The 21,001-nt window shown below is 37.3% G+C and overlaps 1 protein-coding gene across 1 annotated transcript in view; it reads left to right on the top strand.

Annotated features, from left to right (window-relative positions):
• The window catches only part of LOC126251833 (cyclic GMP-AMP synthase-like receptor), a 304,227-nt gene that overhangs the window by 211,241 nt on the left and 71,985 nt on the right, over nt 1–21,001 (top strand). The window contains exon 7 of the mRNA XM_049952498.1: nt 12,640–12,762. Coding sequence (XP_049808455.1) covers nt 12,640–12,762 — 123 coding nt within the window. The remainder of the gene's footprint in view (nt 1–12,639; nt 12,763–21,001) is intronic.

Below are 21,001 nucleotides of genomic sequence, written 5' to 3'. Positions count from 1 at the left end.
CAAAACATGTCCTACCAACCGATCCCTTCTTTTAGTCAAGTTGTGCCACAAACTTCTCTTCTCCCCAATCCTATTCAATACCTCCTCATTAGTTACGTGATCTACCCACCTTATCTTCAGCATTCTTCTGTAGCACCACATTTCGAAAGCTTCTATTCTCTTCTTGTCCAAACTAGTTATCGTCCATGTCTCACTTCCATACATGGCTACACTCCATACAAATACTTTCAGAAACGACTTCCTGACACCTAAATCTATACTCGATGTTAACAAATTTCTCTTCTTGAGAAACGCTTTCCTTGCCATTGCCAGTCTGCATTTTATATCCTCTCTACTTCGACCATCATCGGTTATTTTACTCCCTAAATAGCAAAACTCCTTTACTACTTTAAGTGTCTCATTTCCTAATCTAATTCCCTCAGCATCACCCGATTTAATTTGACTACATTCCATTATCCTCGTTTTGCTTTTGTTGATGTTCATCTTATATCCTCCTTTCAAGACATTGTCCATTCCTTTCAACTGCTCTTCCAAGTCCTTTGCTGTCTCTGACAGAATTACAATGTCATCGGCGAACCTCAAAGTTTTTACTTCTTCTCCATGAATTTTAATACCTACTCCGAACTTTTCTTTTGTTTCCTTTACTGCTTGCTCAATATACAGATTGAATAACATCGGGGAGAGGCTACAACCCTGTCTCACTCCTTTCCCAACCACTGCTTCCCTTTCATGCCCCTCGACTCTTATAACTGCCATCTGGTTTCTGTACAAATTGTAAATAGCCTTTCGCTCCCTGTATTTTACCCCTGCCACCTTCAGAATTTGAAAGAGAGTATTCCAGTCAACATTGTCAAAAGCTTTCTCTAAGTCTACAAATGCTAGAAACGTAGGTTTGCCTTTTCTTAATCTTTCTTCCAAGATAAGTCGTAAGGTCAGTATTGCCTCACGTGCTCCAACATTTCTACGGAATCCAAACTGATCCTCCCCGAGGTCGGCCTCTACAAGTTTTTCCATTCGTCTGTAAAGAATTCTGATGTGTCGGCAGCTGGGCCAACACCTTGTAGATCGAAGTGGCTGAAAGTGCACGCTAAACTAACGCAGACGGGCGTGAAGTACTGGAACATGAGACTTATTAATGAATAAGAAGAAAAGTACGTAGCTGGAATAATATACTTAACTTTATTCTCTTGTTGGAATACATCTCTTGAATAGTAGTAAGCTATAAGCACTGATACAAATGGCGCCTTGCTAGGTAGTAGCTATGGAATAAGCTGAAGGCTATTCTATCAGTCTCTCGGCAAATGAGAGGAAGACTTGGTAGGTCTGGTCGCAAGCTATGTCGTCCGTACAACTGGGGCGAGGTCATGTCCGTGTCTTGTGACCTGCCATGTGGTGGCGCTAGGTTTGCGATTACACAGTGGCGACACGCGGGTCCGACATGTACTACAGGACCGCGGCCGATTTAAGTTACCACCTAGCAAGTGTGGTGTCTAGCGGTGACACCACAAATTCGCGTTAGTATTTTGCAGCTGTGACTTATTAAACTGATAGTTCGGTAATTTTCACATCTGTCAACACCTGCTTTCTTTGGGATTGGAATTATTATATTCTTCTTGAAGTCTGAGGGTATTTCACCTGTCTCATACATCGTGCTCACTAGATGGTAGAGTTTTGTCATGACTGGCTCTCCCGAGGCCATCAGTAGTTCTAGTGGAATGTTGTCTACTCCCGGGGCCTTGTTTCGACTCAGGTCTTTCAGTGCTCTGTCAAACTCTTCACGCAGTATCTTATCTCCCATTTCGTCTTCATCTACATCCTCTTCCATTTCCATAATATTGTCCTCGAGTACATCTCCCTTGTATAAACCCTCTATATACTCCTTCCACCTTTCTGCCTTCCCTTCTTTGCTTAGAACTGGGTTTCCATCTGAGCTCTTGATATTCATACAAGTGGTTCTCTTCTCTCCAAAGGTCTCTTTAATTTTCCTGTAGGCAGTATCTATCTTACCCCTAGTGAGACAAGCCTCTACATCCTTACATTTGTCCTCTAGCCATCCCTGCTTAGCCATTTTGCACTTCCTGTCGATTTCATTTTTGAGACGTTTGTATTCCTTTTTACCTGCTTCATTTACTGCATTTTTATATTTTCTCCTTTCATCAATTAAATTCAATATTTCTTCTGTTACCCAACGATTTCTATTAGCCCTCGTCTTTTTACCTACTTGATCGTCTGCTGCCTTCACCACTTCATCCCTCAGAGTAACCCATTCTTCTTCTACTGTATTTCTTTCCCCCATTCCTGTCAATTGTCCCCTTATGCTCTCCCTGAAACTCTCTACAACCTCTGGTTCTTTCAGTTTATCCAGGTCCCATCTCCTTAAATTCCCACCTTTTTGCAGTTTCTTCAGTTTCAATCTGCAATTCATAACCAATAGATTGTGGTCAGAATCCACATCTGCCCCAGGAAATGTCTTACAATTTAAAACCTGGTTCCTAAATCTCTGTCTTACCATTATATAATCTATCTGAAACCTGTCAGTATCTCCTGGCTTCTTCCATGTATACAGCCTCCTTTCATGATTCTTGAACCAAGTGTTAGCTATGATTAAGTTATGCTCTGTGCAAAATTCTACAAGGCGGCTTCCTCTTTCATTCCTTCCCCCCAATCCATATTCACCTACTATGTTTCCTTCTCTCCCTTTTCCTACTGACGAATTCCAGTCACCCATGACTATTAAATTTTCGTCTCCCTTCACTACCTGAATAATTTCTTTTATCTCGTCATACATTTCATCTATTTCTTCATCATCTGCAGAGCTAGTTGGCATATAAACTTGTACTACTGTAGTAGGCATGGGCTTTGTGTCTATCTTGGCCATAATAATGCGTTCACTATGCTGTTTGTAGTAGCTAACCCGCACTCCTATTTTTTTATTCATTATTAAACCTACTCCTGCATTACCCCTATTTGATTTTGTATTTATAACCCTGTAATCACCTGACCAAAAGTCTTGTTCCTCCTGCCACCGAACTTCACTAATTCCCACTATATCTAACTTTAACCTATCCATTTCCCTTTTCAAATTTTCTAACCTACCTGCCCGATTAAGTGATCTGACATTCCACGCTCCGATCCGTAGAACGCCAGTTTTCTTTCTCCTGATAACGACGTCCTCTTGAGTAGTCCCCGCCCGGAGATCCGAATGGGGGACTATTTTACCTCCGGAATATTTTACCCAAGAGGACGCCATCATCATTTAATCATACAGTAGAGCTGCATGTCCTCGGGAAAAATTACGGCTGTAGTTTCCCCTTGCTTTCAGCCGTTCGCAGTACCAGCACAGCAAGGCCGTTTTGGTTAATGTTACAAGGCCAGATCAGTCAATCATCCAGACTGTTGCCCCTGCAACTACTGAAAAGGCTGCTGCCCCTCTTCAGGAACCACATGTTTGTCTGGCCTCTCAACAGATACCCCTCCGTTGTGGTTGCACCTACGGTACGGCCATCTGTATCGCTGAGGCACGCAAGCCTCCCCACCAACGGCAAGGTCCATGGTTCATGGGGGGGTCAAAAAGTATAGCACATACTTAATATGATATTGTAGTCACCATTATATGGATTTTATAGATAACATTTAACTCAAATGGCTAAGTTTTTAATGCCCGTTTGCTCTAGAAGGTTGGCATTCAAATATAAGGCTAACAAGCATAGCATGAACAATTTACTTTCTGAAAGTATGCATATACTTTTGCTTAATTTATAATTACAATATTATTTTCACAAAATTTGTAAAGTTATTGGCACAGAAAAGTACATACAATTATTTGCACTTAAATGTTGTTCCAAAATTGCCTTACAGATTTAGTGACTTTTTGTGTAAATGATTACATTCCCAGTTATTAGTACAATGATAGCTAAGAATTAGTTGTAAAGTGAAAATGTTTCCTGTTGAAATGTTAGCACTGAAACTACTGAAGTGGTATTGTAATATAACTTGTGAGCCCAGCAGTGCTTTGCAATTGTTAAGTATGTACGAGAACTGGATATATGTCCTAATCTGGGATATCCCTGCAAACTATTTTAGGACACAAATTTAGGCTCCTTGTTGCAACATAGCTGGTGCTCTGAAATATTTTTCATTTTTTAGATACTGTGTGATAAGAATATGAACTGGTTTTCTAAACTATTAGTGAAAGGGCACATGCAATTGACAATTGTTAAAACATTCTGATCATGAATCAATTCCAACATATTTGAATGTCCAACTTTGTGCCTTCTTTATTGTTACTGAAAATGAAACATTGATTCACATAAACTGAATGAGTAAATTGATTGGGGTCATTGTATGTAGGGTGTGAGAGGAATCTCCCCAACTGCTAGGTATATCAGGATAATAATTTCAGTGACATTATTTTGCATAGTTTTAATATGCAAATGAGTAGCATTATAAACTTCTTGATGAAGTAGTAGTAGTAGTATTCTAATCATAAGCCAGGAAGCCATAAACACAACTTTCCTAATATACAGGTTTCTGCTGAATGTTTATTAGAAGAGTATCGTGTAAAAATTTGAAGTAAATAAGGCAATAACTTTTTAAGATTTTTGCTAAAAATGTTTTCCATTTATTTATTAATATATGAGGATGTGATGAAAAGTAATGTCTCTGGATTTTTTTATGTAAAAGTTCTTAAATCTTTTTAAATAAAACAACATAATTGATTGACCATTCATACAGTATACCACAGGTGTTTACATACAGGTGTTATAGCTATTAAAATATAAAACTGAATGAAAAGGCAAATAGTCTGCAACAGCTGTTATTTATTTATTTACAGACATTGCAGACTATTGGACTATTTGTTCAGTTTTATATGTTAATAGCATTAACACCTTAATGTAAGCACCAGTGTTATACTGTATGAATGGTCAATCAATTACATATTATTATTTTCACTGTGGCTGTTCTAGATTTAAAGTTTTCTGTAAATAAAACAAATTTCATTAACATTCTACATCTTTATTTCCCATGTCTACATATTCATTGCTCAACATAGTTTCCTGGGTGAGAAACACATTTCTCCAAATGAGAGACCAGTTTGTTGATACTGTCGCTGTAGAATGATTGACTTTGTTCACTGAGCCACAACCTCATCTCTGCTTGCACCACTTCATCACTATCAAAGTAAAGTCTTCAAAGGTGTTCTTTAAGCTTTGAAAACAGATGAAGATCAAATGGTGCAAAGTCAGGACTGTATGGAACACAATCAATGACAATGAATCCAATGCATCGCATGTTACGCATGTCAATACAGTCATAGCCACTCACAGCATCACATTACATGCAGTGACACCTCTTTTACTGTTAAACACATCATAACATTAATCTTACTGTTCTGGTCATATTTTTAAAATAATAGAATTTGATTAGGCATTTTATCCCGTTTCTGCACACCAAAGTGTCTACATTTATGTCTACGCTGTGAAGTTCCTTTCCTAATTTAGCATTATTGTTCATATATTTAACTATGATGTTGATCTCATTTGTAAATATCAGAAAATTCACTTACATGTGTACTAATACTTGTTTCATTAACACTTCGTCCACAAACAATTTTAGTGTCCCTCTGGCAGTATCAATACAATTTTGCCAGTTTATGATTTAATTTAGGAAGCAACCATTACAAGTAATGTATATGTTTACTTAATTTGTACTGAGCAAGTTGGTACAGTGGTTAACGAACTGGACTCATATTTGGAAGGACAGTGGTTCAAACCCGCATGCGGCCATCCTGATTTAGGTTTTCTGTGATTTTCCTAATTCACTTCAGGCAAATGCTGGGATGGTTCCTTTGAAAGATAATGGCCAACTTTCTTCTCTATCCTTCCCTAATGCAATGGGACCGGTTACCTTGCTGTTTAGTCCCCTCCCCCAAATCAACCAACCAACTAAAACACTTAATTTGTACATTGAATCCAGATGATAAGACTTCATTGTCCTTGCTGGGGGTGGTTTGGGGTGAAAGAAGATGAAATGCTGTTATTGTAGTCAGTCTTAGAGCTTTCCATGCCGTTTACAACACATTGCAGTATTGGTACCAGACAATTACAAAAGATAAAGAATATTTGACTGATCAGAGCACACAAGTCTGTGTAATCAAAAGATACAGCCATTTATGTCACATATTTTGACACTTGTATGCTCACTTATCAAAACCTATAGGATACTTCCCGTTGCCCTATGATGATGAAATTGGCAGCATCAGGATTTCACAGTACAGCCAAACAAAAGATCTGAAAACTGTAGGTTCGTAATGAAATCACTAATTCTTTTTTCCTGACTTTCTGTTCACTATGGTCCCTTGGCAGTGTAATAAATGTCAATGCAGTTGAAAGATACGACAATTTATTTTGTGTGTTTTGATTGTCACAGTCTCACTCATCAAAATCTATAGAGTACTTCCCTAGAATCGCAAAATTTGGCAAGAATCAAAGTTTGTGCAGTAGAAGTGAAGAAAAAAGTCTGAAATTGTCAATTTGTAACTACATCGCACAAAAAATATTTATTTTGTTATTTGTGATCAGATTTCAACATTAAAATTAAAACACAAAGGAATTACAGGATTGGCCGTGAGTAGGCACTGATTTAAATGACTGAGGGAAGCTAAAAATTTGTGCTGGATTGGGATTCAAAGCCAGGTCTCCTGCTTACTGGGCGGATGCTCTTACCACAAAGCAATCCGAACACTGGTCATTGCAGCTGCACAGACTACCTAGCATGTCTCCTGTCAGACCCAAATTTTCAACTTACCCATGTACTACTAAGCAGTGCCCCTGCCAATTATTATCATTACTCACAATATTTCATCAATTCCTGTAAGTGTTTGAGCCTAGTATGCATCCACCGTGAAGAGACCATTTATATATATGTAGTGTCTGCTCTTTCAAACAGATATGATGTTCTTTCAAACATATGTGAGAGATTAAAACATGTTTCTTAATGCCAAAAGTATGCCATATTCCTCAAACGTCCTTCCATGGTGATAATTATTTTAATATAAACTCTTAAGTTAGCTACAGCGGAATGACCTCACTACTTTTAGAAATGCGAACTGCTCAGACTCTTCTCTGTGACCCTGGAACATCCTTCTGTCAGTATCAGTTGAACTCGCTGGTCTAGTATATTGTAGGTGGTCGTTTAGACAGCAGTCAGAATCTGGCTGTTACCATCAGCTATCACTGCATATCTCATGCATTTGCTTTGTGGTCACACACTGCTCACACTGGGCTGCTCACAGATTCCTGCAACAGCAACACTTTCAGTTAAAATCTTGGATTTGCACAAATAATAAACATGGTTGTGACGTAAACTTCAGCAACCTCCATCAAAGTTGACTAGATCAGTGCTTATTTCTTGACCCTTGGATCTCCATTTTTTTCTATAATTGTAATCATGTAACCAGAAATGGGATTATGCCTGTTTTATGAAAATTTGGTTTCAGAATTTGCTGTCGCACTCAGAAAAATAATTTTCACCAGTGCTTAGGACACATTAATTATCAGACTTTGGAACATGAAACAGTTATTTTCTTTTAGTTGTAGCTTCATTTTCTGGCATAAGAGAAAAACTGATTCCCTTTAGTCAGCTGAGTGTCTTATCTAAATGACGATGTTTATTCTCAGTTTTGGTAATGTGTTTTCACAGTTTTTTGAGGATTATCGGTGTGCTTCTTGAGTGAGCCATAATGATTCATTTACTCCCTTTTCTTTTTAATATTTCCTTTTAGCAAGTAATGCATCAAGATATAAATACTTTCGAGAGATAAAATCACTTCATTGTCATAAGATAAAGTATAATTGCGTGGGAGTGTTCTCAATGCATTATAATTTATTTATACCTCCAGCACAGGTATTGTTATTATGTATGTAATGTATCGTAATTTCAGTGTGTGTGTGTGTGTGTGTGTGTGTGTGTGTGTGTGTGTGTGTGTGTGTGTGTGTTCTTCGTAATGACAAATCAAAAAGTGAAGTGTTTCAGGATAACATATTATACTGCAGATACACAATATTTTTTCATTTATTTTATTACTACAGTGAGCTGTTCTCATTTACCATGGAAATTAAACAAAATAAAAAATAAAGAGATTTACAAAGTATATGTTTCATTTAATTTAATAACACATAACTAAAATGATTTGGATACATAAAAAACCACTTTAACAAATATTAAATTGGAACTACATTTCCTCACCTGCAGTGGTAAAGCTCCAATAACATGTTCAAATAACTAAGTGGAAAGCATTGGGTGATGCCATCAACAACTGCTGATTTTTTAATGTCACCTGGCTGCATTCCTGTAAGTTATTTGAACATTGTTTGCACTGGAAGAAACTAAGATTTCACTCCAATATCTTGTCACACTGCAAAACCACAATAAAATCTGACATATGCTTTTCAATTGAGAAGATAACATTTAAATAGGTCACAAACACATTTGCTTAAATTATTGCACCACCTATAGCAGCTGTCAGTATCACATTATTTTTGCAATGCTGTTTTGAAAATGACTCACAGTGTTTTTGAATTAGATCTTTGTGGTCTTAACAACAAAGGCAGAAAAACTATGTGGCCCCCAATCATCATGGCTGCTCTCCATTGGCAGCAGTTATAAATTATTCTTGAATGTTGTAGGTGGTGGTTTTACTTCACACACTCCATGTACAGCTATTGCAGTGGCCACAATAAGAACGTCCACTCATTTCTCAAAGTTTTAACCTGTACCACAAAGAAAATGTTTGTGAATGCAAGAATTTCCTCAGAATCCATAAAATACACTATGACTTGGTCTTCCTCCAATCACTGATTTTGTTTTCTTCTGTTTCTGTGTCCTCTTTTTAATCATCCTGTAAAATGATGACATGAAGGGGTGTCCCTCAATGGTTTTGATTTTTATTGAGAGTTTAGCATATTTTTCTTTCATTTAGCAGCAATATAATAGAGTAATAACTGGTAGCAGTTTTGTCTTTCTTTTCATTTTGAATAATGTTTCTCATCAAATAAAGTTTCTTGTAATGATTAAATGTCAAAAAGAAGAGACCATTATGAGATTAATCATTCACAGTAAAAAAACAAAATTCTTAGTTATTAAGTCAGAGATGACAACCATTGGTTGGTAGAATAGATGTTTGTGTTGTTTCCTCTTAATCTCACATTTATTTATTTATATTTTTGTTACTTTTCTTTCCCCAGAAGAATTATCAGTAATTTCATACTCACAATTGCAAACAAATAAATTCACTGAGTACTATAATATTTTCTTTCCAAGAAACCTTCTTATATTGTAATTTATTGGTTGCATATTACTTATGAATGTGTAAAATACAAATAACATCATTATGAAAGGACCATATTCCCCAACCACCATTTCTGAAGGCTCACTAAAATTTTCTTGAATCGTAATGTCCTTACTGCATGTTACATCAATTTACTGTTCTCTGATATGCACAACAGAGTAACATCAGTATGAAAAGATCATGTTCCTCATTCATCAGCTCTCAAGGCTCATTAGACATTTATATTACTTTAGTCACAGAGCTCAGTTACAAAATTTCTCTTATGTGTTGTATTTAATTACTACAATAAGGTACAACAAGGCTTTTGACAATGCAGATCCTATCTTCTTGTAATCACTGGCTGGCAGGTTAAAAATCACAGTAATCAGCAGTGCAAAACTCCAGATCAATAGAGAAGTACATTGTTGCATTGTCACAGTCTCATAAAATATGTATACAACAAAAAAATTGTCAGGATGTTTTTAAATAATTCTGATGTAAATACATTGAATTATAATCTTTGAAATTATTTATTATTCAATTATAAAATTTTTAATGTTTGTTTGATGTCACTCAGGTAGGAATGACATCAGTGTTTCCATCAATATTTGCAACACAACACAAGCGCATCTCAGTCTCCAACTAGTTGCACCATGCTCTCGCAATAACTGCCAAAACAACTCTTCAACAAATGGAATGAGCTCCTTTGGCATACTCACTGATTGCACAAAGTGATCCTTCTCCTCCTTTGCTGCTATTTCTCTGTGTGTTACCATTATCTGTCCTACATTTAAACTGCTGATAATTAAGAGACTCAGTAGAGTTTCCGAAAGGTGAAGTGTGCTGCAGTTTTATTTTCAGTTGGAGACAGCAGCTCAAATTTTTTGAAAAGTGGGATGAGTGATTTGTGTCAAGTTCTCCTTGGTCCATTCTTCTCCTGTGAAAGACCCTTAGATCTCTTACTGATTTGCCACTCACAGTTCAGTTCCTCTTCCAGGAGAAGTGGGAAAGTATTGGAGGGAGAGGATAGAATCCAATGGAGACGATAGTATCCAAGGGAGACGATAGTACGTGAGATAGCGTTAGTATGTGTGATAAGTGACTCTCAGTAGTTTCCCCAGCACACCATTTGCATAACAACTAGGGCCTATCTTGAAATGAACCTGCTGATTCTTTTTTTATTTCTTGATCTGTTACAAGGATTAGAAATTTCCCATAAGAAGTAAATCTTCAATGGTCAAGAAAGAGATTTGTTTTATAATGAGAGAAAACACTGCAATAATATTTACTGATTCCTTAAGGTTATTCAGAAATTTGTTTCTGAAACTGTTAAATGTTATGAAAAGGATAGATTGCTACTCTTCTTAAAGTGGAGATGTTGAGTTGCAGACAGGTACAACAAAAGACTGCTAAACAGTTAAGCTTTCAGCCAAAAGGCCTTCTTCTGAAATAGTCAATACACTCGCTTTCATGCAAACACAATTCACACACACAAGACCCCTGTCTTTGGCCACTGAGTGTGGCTGTTGAGCCAGAGACAATGATCAAGTGTGTGTGAGTTGTGTTTGCATTGTTTGCATGAATGTGTGTGTGTGTGTGTGTGTGTGTGTGTGTGTGTGTGTGTGTGTGTGTGTGTGTGTGTGTGTGTGTGTGTGAGTTGACTATTTCAGAAGAAGGCTTTCTGGCAGGAAGCTTACTTGTGTAACGGTCTTTTTGTTGTGCCTGTCTGTGACTCAACATCACTATATGGTGAGTAGCAATCTATTCTTCTCATAACATTGTCATTATTCCATCCTGGATTTTCCGTTATTTGTCTCAAACTGTTCTTTCTTCAAGGTTATACTTGCTAACAGACTCACGTAATGAACATTTAAATATGGGAATTTTATGACAAATGGATACAATATATCCTTCCCACATGTACCATGGACCTTGCCGCCTGTGGGGAGGCTTGCATGCCTCAGTGATACAGATATCCGTACCATAGGGCAACCACGACAGAGGGGTATCTGTTGAGAGGCCAGACAAACGTGTGGTTCCTGAAGAGGGGCAGCAGCTTTTTCAGTAGTTGCAGGGGCAACAGTCTGGATGACTGACTGATATGGCCTTATAACATTGACCAAAACGGCATTGCTGTGCTGGTACTGTGAATGGCTGAAAGCAAGGGGAAACTACAGCCATAATTTTTCCCAAGAGCATGCAGCTTTACTGTATGGTTACTTGGAGATGAAGAAGCTTGCACAGGATAGAGTAGCATGGAGGGCTGCATCAAACCAGTCTCTGGACTGAAGACCACAACAACAATAACAGCAACAACTGAAGGAGGAAACTAAGTGGAATAAGATATGATAGTTATAATATACACAAACACAATGTTGTGTTACATCAGTCAATTTTGTATGAGTTATGTTGCAATTGTGATGTATAAACTCTTCCTTAGATCAAACAGGCCAATTAGCAGAAAAAGACTAAAATATTGCACTAATCACCTAAGTTCCTCCCTACTGCAGTTATGGTAAAACGATTTTCCAGACTGTGTATCACAGACAAGTTTTATAGAATACACATCTGTACGTCACAGCCATCATTTTACTATAAAATATTTTATGCACAGAGATCAGTAGCTCCCAAAAAGGTTCAAAAATTTTCCTTTTCTCACATATATGTTCAATAAAATTAGAGGAGATTATTGTCTGAACTAGGATATTAATGGCAAAATTTGGAGAAAACACCAAAGTACTTGCAACTGTAGATGCATGAATTTTTGGAGACTTACATAAATGTTTGATAATTTTTAATGACTCACAAAAGTTTTTATATAATAAGATAATAGTAAAATGAGATGAAAAAATAGAATACAGAGCTCAAAATAAATTCAGTGCACATGGCGGCACTTCATACCATTCAGTATAGTGAAAATCTTACAGAACCACAAAACCTCTATTGTGCTTGAGGTGGTTAACAATGTGTGTGTGTGTGTGTGTGTGTGTGTGTGTGTGTGTGTGAGGCAAATGAAATTTTTGTTAATTTCATTAATGTTAATATTATTATTCTTTTGTGTTTTCTTTAGTATCATTACATGTACTTCTGTAATTAAGTGGCATTATTCTTCATAACTAGTCTACTAATCACAACTGAGAAGGATAATGCATAGAATATTTTTTTGTTATTGTGTGTTACTAAGAAACAATTACTATGATAGTTTCTGGAAACAGTTCCTATTTATATAACATTTTGTTATGTTTATAATGCTACATACCTTCCTATTACATATGAATCAGCTCATCTTCATTTTTTACTGTTGATTGCAGAAGTGGTATGCAGTTCCCAAATCCATTAGCAATGATAAAGATTTCCGATTATCTTTCTGGCACCAGGAGAAATATCTGCTTCTTGGCACAGATCAAATGAAGTCTGTACTAAAACTGATTAAGGTATATATTCTTGGGTGTATCTGAAATATTATATTGTACATGCGTTGATATATTTAATTAGTTATTTTACAGTGATACATGATCCAATCTTAGACAATTTAATTTATAGCCTAATATTATGAACATGTTGACTTGACGAGAGTCATCAATTAATGGGATGGTATGTTGTGAGTTGATGATAGGCGAGCTTAATTTTACTCATATTTAAACATACAACAACCATTTAAACAGACAATTGTGATCATATATTTATATATATTTACATTTATGTGAATATTTAACCAAATTTAGTATTTAAATAGACTCTTTAAATTTTTGTGGTACACAATATTTGTTTACACTATGGTGTGTTTTCTCTAACAGACAGGGTTCAAGACCCACTTTAAATGATGATATGCTCGTAATTGCTTGTACATAGTTGGTCTGTTTATATTACAATTTGTGTGACCTGTTTATTGGAGCCATTTTGTCTGAATGTTGTTTGGGCATATTTGGTAATTTTTAATATGACTGCTGTCCTACATCTACATCCACATATATACTCTGCAAACCACCGAGAAGTGCATGCCAGAGGGTATGTCCCATTGTACCAGTTATTTGAGTTTCTTCCTGTTCCATTCACATATGGAGCATGAGGAGAATGATTGTTCGAATGCCTCTGTGCGTGCAGTAATTATTCTAATATTATCCTGATGACCTCTGTGTGAGTGATACATATGGGGTTGTATTATATTCCTAGAGTAATCACTTAAAGCCAGTTCTTGAAACTTTGTTAATAGACTTTCTCGGGATACTGTATGTCTGTCTTCAAGAGTCTCCCAGTTCAGGTCATTCAGAAACTCTGTTACATTCTTCCACAGATTAAACCATCCTGTCACCATCCGTGCTACCTTTCTCAGCGTATATTCTATATCCCATGTTAATCCTGTTTAGTACGGGTCCAACACACTCGAGCAATATTCTAGAACCAATCACATGAGTGATTTGTGAGCAACCTCCTTTCTAGACTGAGAGCACTTCCCCAGTATCCTACCAATAAACCGAAGTCTACCATCTGCTTTACACAAGACTGAACCTATGTGATCATTCCACTTTGTATCCCTACAAAATGTTACACACAGGTATTTGTATGAGTTGGCCAGTTCCAACAGTGACTCTTTGATATTATAGCCATAAGACACTAAGTATTTTCATTTTGTGAAGTGCAAAATTTTACATTTTTAAACATTTAGAGGAAGTTGCCAGTCTTTGCAACACGTTGAATATTTATGCAGTGTCTCTCAGATAGTACTTCATTATAGATAACTGCATCATCTGCAAAAAGCGTGATTTTACTATTAATATTGTCTGCAAGGTCATTAATTTACAGCATGAACAGCAAGGGTCACAGCACACTTCCCTGGGGCACACCCAAAGTTACTTCTACATCTGATGATGACTCTGCATCCAAGATAATGTGCTGTGTCTCCCTACCAAACAATCTTCAATCCAGTCACAAATTTCACATGATACCCCATATGGTCATACTTTTGACAGTAAGTTTAGACATGGGACTGAGTCATATGCTTTTTGGAAACGAAGAAATACTGCATCTTCTTGTTTGGCTTGATCCAAAGCTTTCAGCATGTCTTGTGAGAAAAGTGATAGTTGGATTTCACATGATCAGTGTTTTTGAAATCCATGCTGCTTGACTTTGAGGAGATCATTCTGTTCAAGATACCTCATTATATTTGAGCTCAGAATATATTCTAAGATTTTACAACAAACTGATGTCAAGGATATGGACAGTAATTTTGTGGATCACTTCTACTACACTTCTTTTAGATGGGTGTAACCTGTGCATTTTTCCAAGAACTGGGCATGATTTTTTGTTCAGGGTGTCTATGATAGATTATAGTTAGAAGAGGGGCTAACTCAGCTAGAAATTTGGTATAGAATCTGGCAGGTATAGCATCAGGGCCTGGAGCTTTGTTCAGTTTTAACGATTTCAGCTGTTTTTCAACACCACTGACATTAACACATACTTCATTCATCTTTCAGGGGGTTGTTGTTGTTGTTATTGTTGTTGTTGTTGTTGTTGTTGTCTTCAGTCCAGAGACTGGTTTGGTGCAGCTGTCCATGCTACTCTATCCTGTGCAAGCTTCTTCATCTCCGAGTAACTACTGCAACCTACATCCTTCTGAATCTGCTTAGTATATTCATCTCTTGGTCTCCCTCTACAATTTTTACGCTCCGCACTTCCCTCCAGTACTAAATTGGTGATCTCTTGGTGCCTCAGAACATGTCCTATCAACTGATCTCTTCTTCTAGTCAAGTTGTGCCACAAACTCCTTTTCTCCCCAACTCTACTCAGTACCTCCTCATTAGTTACGTGATCAACCCATCTAATCTTCAGCATTCTTCTGTAGCACTGCATTTTGAAAGCTTCTATTCTCTTCTTGTCTAAACTATTTATCATCCATGTTTCACTTCCATAGATGGCTACACTCCATACAAATACTTTCAGAAAGGACTTCCAGACACTCAAATCTATACTCAATGTTAACAAATTTCTCTTCTTCAGAAATGCTTTCCTTGCCATAGCCAGTCTACATTTTGTATCCTGGCAAGGATTAAAGGTACAAGGATTAAATTGGGGCAACTCTCCTGGGTATTCATTTGTAAAGAAACATTTAAAAAACAGTTAAGCATTTCAGCTTTTGCTTTGCTACCCTCAGTTTCAGTTCCTATCTCATCTGTTAGAGACTGGACACTAACTTTTGTGCCACTAACAGCCTTTACATATGTCCAGAATTTCTTTTGGTTCTGTGAAAGATCACTGGACAATATTCTGCTGTGGTAGTCATTGTAGGCATCAAGCACTGCTCTCTTGACACCCAAATATGTTGAATTCAGTGTCTATCTATCTATAGCCATACACTTTGTTTTACATCTATTATGCAGTAATCTCTGTTTCTTTAGGAGTTTCCATACAGTGATTGAATACCATGAAGGTCCCCTCCCATTATGAACTAATATACTGGTTACGTATCTATCCAGTGCTTAGTCAACTATTCTTTTAAGCTTGAGCCAGAACTCCTCTATGTGCTCCTGCCCTGTGCTCACAGTTTCAAGTTCCACATTGAGATATGACACAACTGATTTTTTATGTAGTTTACTGATCATATATGTCTTTCTGCTTGATTTAGTTGCCCTTTGTACTTTGGTAATCATTGTTGCCACAACCATGTTATGGTCACTGATACGAGTTTTGATATGGAGATCATCAAAGAGGTCAGGTCTATTTGTTGCCATTAGGTCCAATATATTTCCATCCTGAGTGGGGTTCCTTATTATCTGTTCTACTTAGTTTTCAGAGAAGGCATTTTTTAAAGTTTTACAGGACGTCTTATCATGCCCAGCACTAACAAAACTGTAATTTTCCCAATTGATTGTTGGATGATTCAAACCTCCACTGATCATTACAGTTCCCATTGTTGATAAGTCAGTTCTTCATAGCATTCTATGAAGTATAGAATGTTGTATTACTCTTCTAAAGATATTTTTGAGCTTGTGCGAGGTGCCACAGAAATGTGGTACTTAAGAGACAAAAACCACAATTTTTGGCCCTGATTATGAGTGTAATCTGTGTAGTGAATTGACATCCTACTTGGAAGTAATTAAGAACTCATTGTTAGTGGTTTACAATAATAATGGATTGTGAGTACCATTTCAAAGATAATTTTTCATATAATTTCTTTTTAAAGCACTCACTGTACAAGCAAGCTCACTCTGCCTGGAACTAACATCTGTGATGCTGTTTTGCATCAAGTCACAAGTTGATTGAATGTGATATTAAAAAAAAAGAAAAACTTACATGCTGGCAAGAATGAAACCCTCTAGATGTACAACTGGAGGATTCTTACATTTTATTATTTCATTGTTAATGTCTTTTGTCTTTTGAGTTTCATACAAACATTTTTCATGCCTTTTCATGAGGAAAGGCGTAGACTCTTCAGACTACTGAATATACAAATTTGATCTTTTCACATCTCTTTGTTCTGCCTACTCTATGGAAACATTTAGGCTTATTCCTGTAGATTTGTTTTAGTAGTCATTCATCCATTCTATGTGAGATATCCAATTTTGAGAATATTCTAAGTTTTTTATTTAAGCTGTAAATGTTGAATACCTGCTATATGCCTTCATTTTTGTGCCATTCCTTATTTACCACCTACACAACTGACTGAAGAAGTCACATTTAGGAGGCTTGCACTCAACTTTTGTACTTGCTTGTGAGGACCTATACTCTAGCCCAGTATAAATTTACTCATACTGCAGAACTTTAAAGTGCTGTTTCTTTTCATAGTTAGCTTCGTAGTGTTGTTTATTAAGCTACATATTCCATTAATTTTTCAGTTTTCTGTACAAAATTGTGGAATTCAAAAATTGAGAGTGCAACGAAGGAAAATAAGTTGAGTGCTTGGTGTGTGCCTTAGTGAGGGTTCCTACTTCATGAAGTTTGCCGATTCTTGATGCTGTGGTCATGCTATGCAGTGCCACTAATTGTACCATGGGACTTCATTTCCAACTACAATGGGTATTCACTAGTATATGTCTATGAAATCATGTACCATATTTTATGGGGACTATATGATGCATTCTTGCCCCCCCCCCCCCCCCCCCTCCCCGAAAACTTGCCTTCAATATTCAAGTGTATCTTATATTCAAAATTAATATAAAACTGTCTAGTGTTTGATTTAAAATTCCTGCCGTTCTTAAAAATGGCCATTTATTTGATGCCACAGGAAACCTATCTCTGACAATGCTGGATTAAACTGACAGCAGCAGTTCACCAAGGTGATGAACATGAGTTGCAGGGATCCGTAAGCTTGCTAACACTGTCTTCCTCCTGCCCTGCCATCACAAATCTAGAACACTGTCTAGTCTATGATGTATCATTGCTACCTGCGGTGCCAATGAACTTGAATTGAAAGGAATTTCCGTTACCTGTAACAGTACAATATTTTTGTTAGTAACTCATTTTATAAATGGAAAAAGTAAAAGGTATTCATATCATGTGGACTGTAAACTGAAAGTAATAGCATATGCAGAAGAACTTGGAAACAGAGTAACTGAGAAGCATTTTGGCCCTCCACTATCACAAAAAAGCCATTCTCAATTGACTGGCTAGTAAAGAAAAACTGGAAAAAATGAGAAAGCTTTAATGCAAAACTAAAAGATGACATACTGAAATGGATTCGAGGATACCTTCAAACTGGCACTGGAATTAATACAAAAATGGTTCAAATAAACACTCCTTAGCTAGCATTACAGTGGAATTTAACAGTCTTTAAAAGTGAAGTTGTTCGGTATTACAGGTTTATAAAGCATCATGGACTTAGCATGTGAACCAAAATCAAAATATCTCATAAAATGCCACAATAGTATGAAGAGAAAATATTATCTTTCCATCATTTTATTATTCAACATCAAAAGAAGACTGGTGTGAAACTAAACCAAACAGCAAATATCGACAAAACTCCTCTGACATTTGATACACTGAGTAACAGAACTCTTGCCACAAAAGACTAAAAGTGTAACTATAAGAACAAGTGGACATGAAAAAATGCTCTTCACTGTTGTCCTTTCATGTCGTGCTGATGATACTAAACTTAATCCAATGATCATTTTCAAGTGCAAAACAATGCCAAAACCTTCTGAAATATTGTCAGGTTTTGTTGTTCACATACATGACAAGGGATGGAAGGATAAGACTAGTATGCAATTACGGAGTTCTCTTCTTGTTCTAGATCAGCTTAGTAATCATTTGAAAAATTCTATGAAAGAGAAACTGAAACAGGGAAATACAGAGCTTGCTGATATAGTGGGAAAATCAGACACCAGACTCAGATACATCAGAAGAATCTTAAGGAAATTAATTCATCCACAAAAGAAATGGCTTACAAGGCACTTGTTCACCTGATTCTTGAGTATTGTTCATCTATCTGGGGCCCCTATCAGGTAGGACTGATAGAGTAGATAGAGAAGATCCAATGAAGAGTGGCGCATTTCATCAATGGATCATTTAGCTGGCGAGAGAGCTTTACAGAAATGCTAAACAAACTCCATTGGCAGACATTACAAGAGAGGCATTACGCACCATGGAGAGATTTACTATTGAAATTTCAGGACAGCACTTTTCAGGAGGAGTCGAACAACTTATTACTTCCTCCTACGTACATCTCACATATTGACCACGAGGAGAAAATTTGAGAAATTAGAGCCAATACAGAGGCTTACCGACAGTTATTCTTCCCATGCACTATTTGTGAGTGAAACAGATTTGGAGGGATCAGTTAGTGGTACTGAAAGTATCCTCCGTCACACACCATTAGCTGGCTTACGGAGTATGATGTAAATGTAGATGTTGTTCTAGGAGTAATTACTGCACAATTACAACCTGTTGATGCCTAGATAAATAAACATTTAAAGTGTATATGGGAGAGGAATGGAACACATGGATGATGGATTAAACCCAGCATGAATTCATGCTGAAGAGAGCTTTAAAACGACCTACAGTCAAACAAGTTGTCAGTGGATAAAACAGTCATGGTCTAGAGTGAGAGAAGACATAGCTGTCAAATCTTCCAAGAAGTGTAGCTTAAGGAAAGCTCTCAATGGCAGTGAAGACCATCTTGTACATGAAGAGAACAACAATGATGATGAAAAATAAAAAGAAGAAGAAGAAAGTTTGGATGAAGATTTTTCAGTGATTTTAAAGGTCAATTCAGTTTTATAAACTAAGAATTTTTTTTGTCCGTCTTAACAGTCTAATAATAGAAACCTTAAGAACGTTGTATTTTTTAAAAAAAACTACTTAAAAATTAAGATGCATCTTATAGTTGGTATCATCTTATAGTCCTAAAATATGGTAACCACTTTTTAAAGAACTCTTATGTATTTAATATTTATCATAAACCATAAAGACATGGTTGTAATCATAAAATGTAAATAAACTGTTGAGACATGCACTGAAAGTAACAAAACAAAATGACGACAAGAAGTTTAACAGATGTTTTATTTTGATGTGCAACAATACTATGCACAGTCAGCATTATTGTTATGAACAGCATGTATTGGAGCAGACAATGTTGGTTGGTGGGGCTTCCGATACAGAGTCAGGTGGTCTGGAATTGTGACAAAACGCTGGGAACATCTGTGGTAGTGGTAATCAGCCATCAATGTGGGCAGATGTTCTGGAAGAAGCACAGTACACATTATCAAGACTGCAGTTCAAAGTGAAAGAGCTGGAAGCCCTTCATTCATGTCACCTACATCGTCCAACACTGGATGACTCTTCAGAGGAGGAACAAGGTGTTCAGGCACTGACACAGGACATACCCAGGATATTCGGCACTGCCCAGCACTTTCTGCAGCAGGTCCACCAACAGTGTGGTGGAGGAAAGATTGTAGGGGGGAGCGGGGGGGGGGGGGGGTCAGATCATCCTGGCTGCCTTTCTCACAGTGTGGTGTCCACTCTTGTGTCTGCTCTATTTATGTAACATTCTACCAAACGCAGACAAATTATCTGAAGAAACTAGATTCTCATGAGGAGTGTTCTCGTCAGCTTGTGGCCTCTCCTCTTGAGATCCCAGATGAACCATGAACACTACCAGGGTCTGCAACACTCACAGGTGTAGATGACTGGGAAGTAGACTCAGACATTGACCACATGGACAGATGGTTTGGGCCTTCTGGTGCTATGGCTGGGTCACGTGCAGCATCACAGACACAGCTGTTACTACTGGATGAAAAGAACACCAGGGTGGTGGAGCAGAGAGAAAAATAAGTACAGGCAGTTGTGGAGTTTATTCCAGAACTGAATCGTGTCTTCAGTGAATTGGCCCATAAGGCTGCTGATCAGGGAACAATTCTGGACCAGATTAACTGCAACATTGAGTAGTGTCAGGCTGAAGTACATCAGGGTTAACAGCAGCTGCAGAAGGCCAATAAATATCAGCAGAAGAACAGGAAACTTGTGTGTATAATTATTATGGCCACTGCCAGTTCCAGGCCCAGGGCCTCATCTCGCAAGTGGTGAGGAAGGAGGAGGGGGAGGCGTAACACCTCATAAAAAAAACCTGGGTCCGTCTGGCTCCAGATGGCATCACCCTGTGGGGCCCCCAGTGTAGGATTACAGGTGAAGCCTGCTCAACAGTCTCAAAGGTGGAAGAGGAATCCTAACTCCCAACAGCAG

This window comes from Schistocerca nitens, chromosome 4, assembly GCF_023898315.1.
Source record: "Schistocerca nitens isolate TAMUIC-IGC-003100 chromosome 4, iqSchNite1.1, whole genome shotgun sequence".
Lineage (NCBI taxonomy): Eukaryota > Metazoa > Arthropoda > Insecta > Orthoptera > Acrididae > Schistocerca > Schistocerca nitens.
This window is presented reverse-complemented; position numbering and strand designations above follow the sequence as displayed.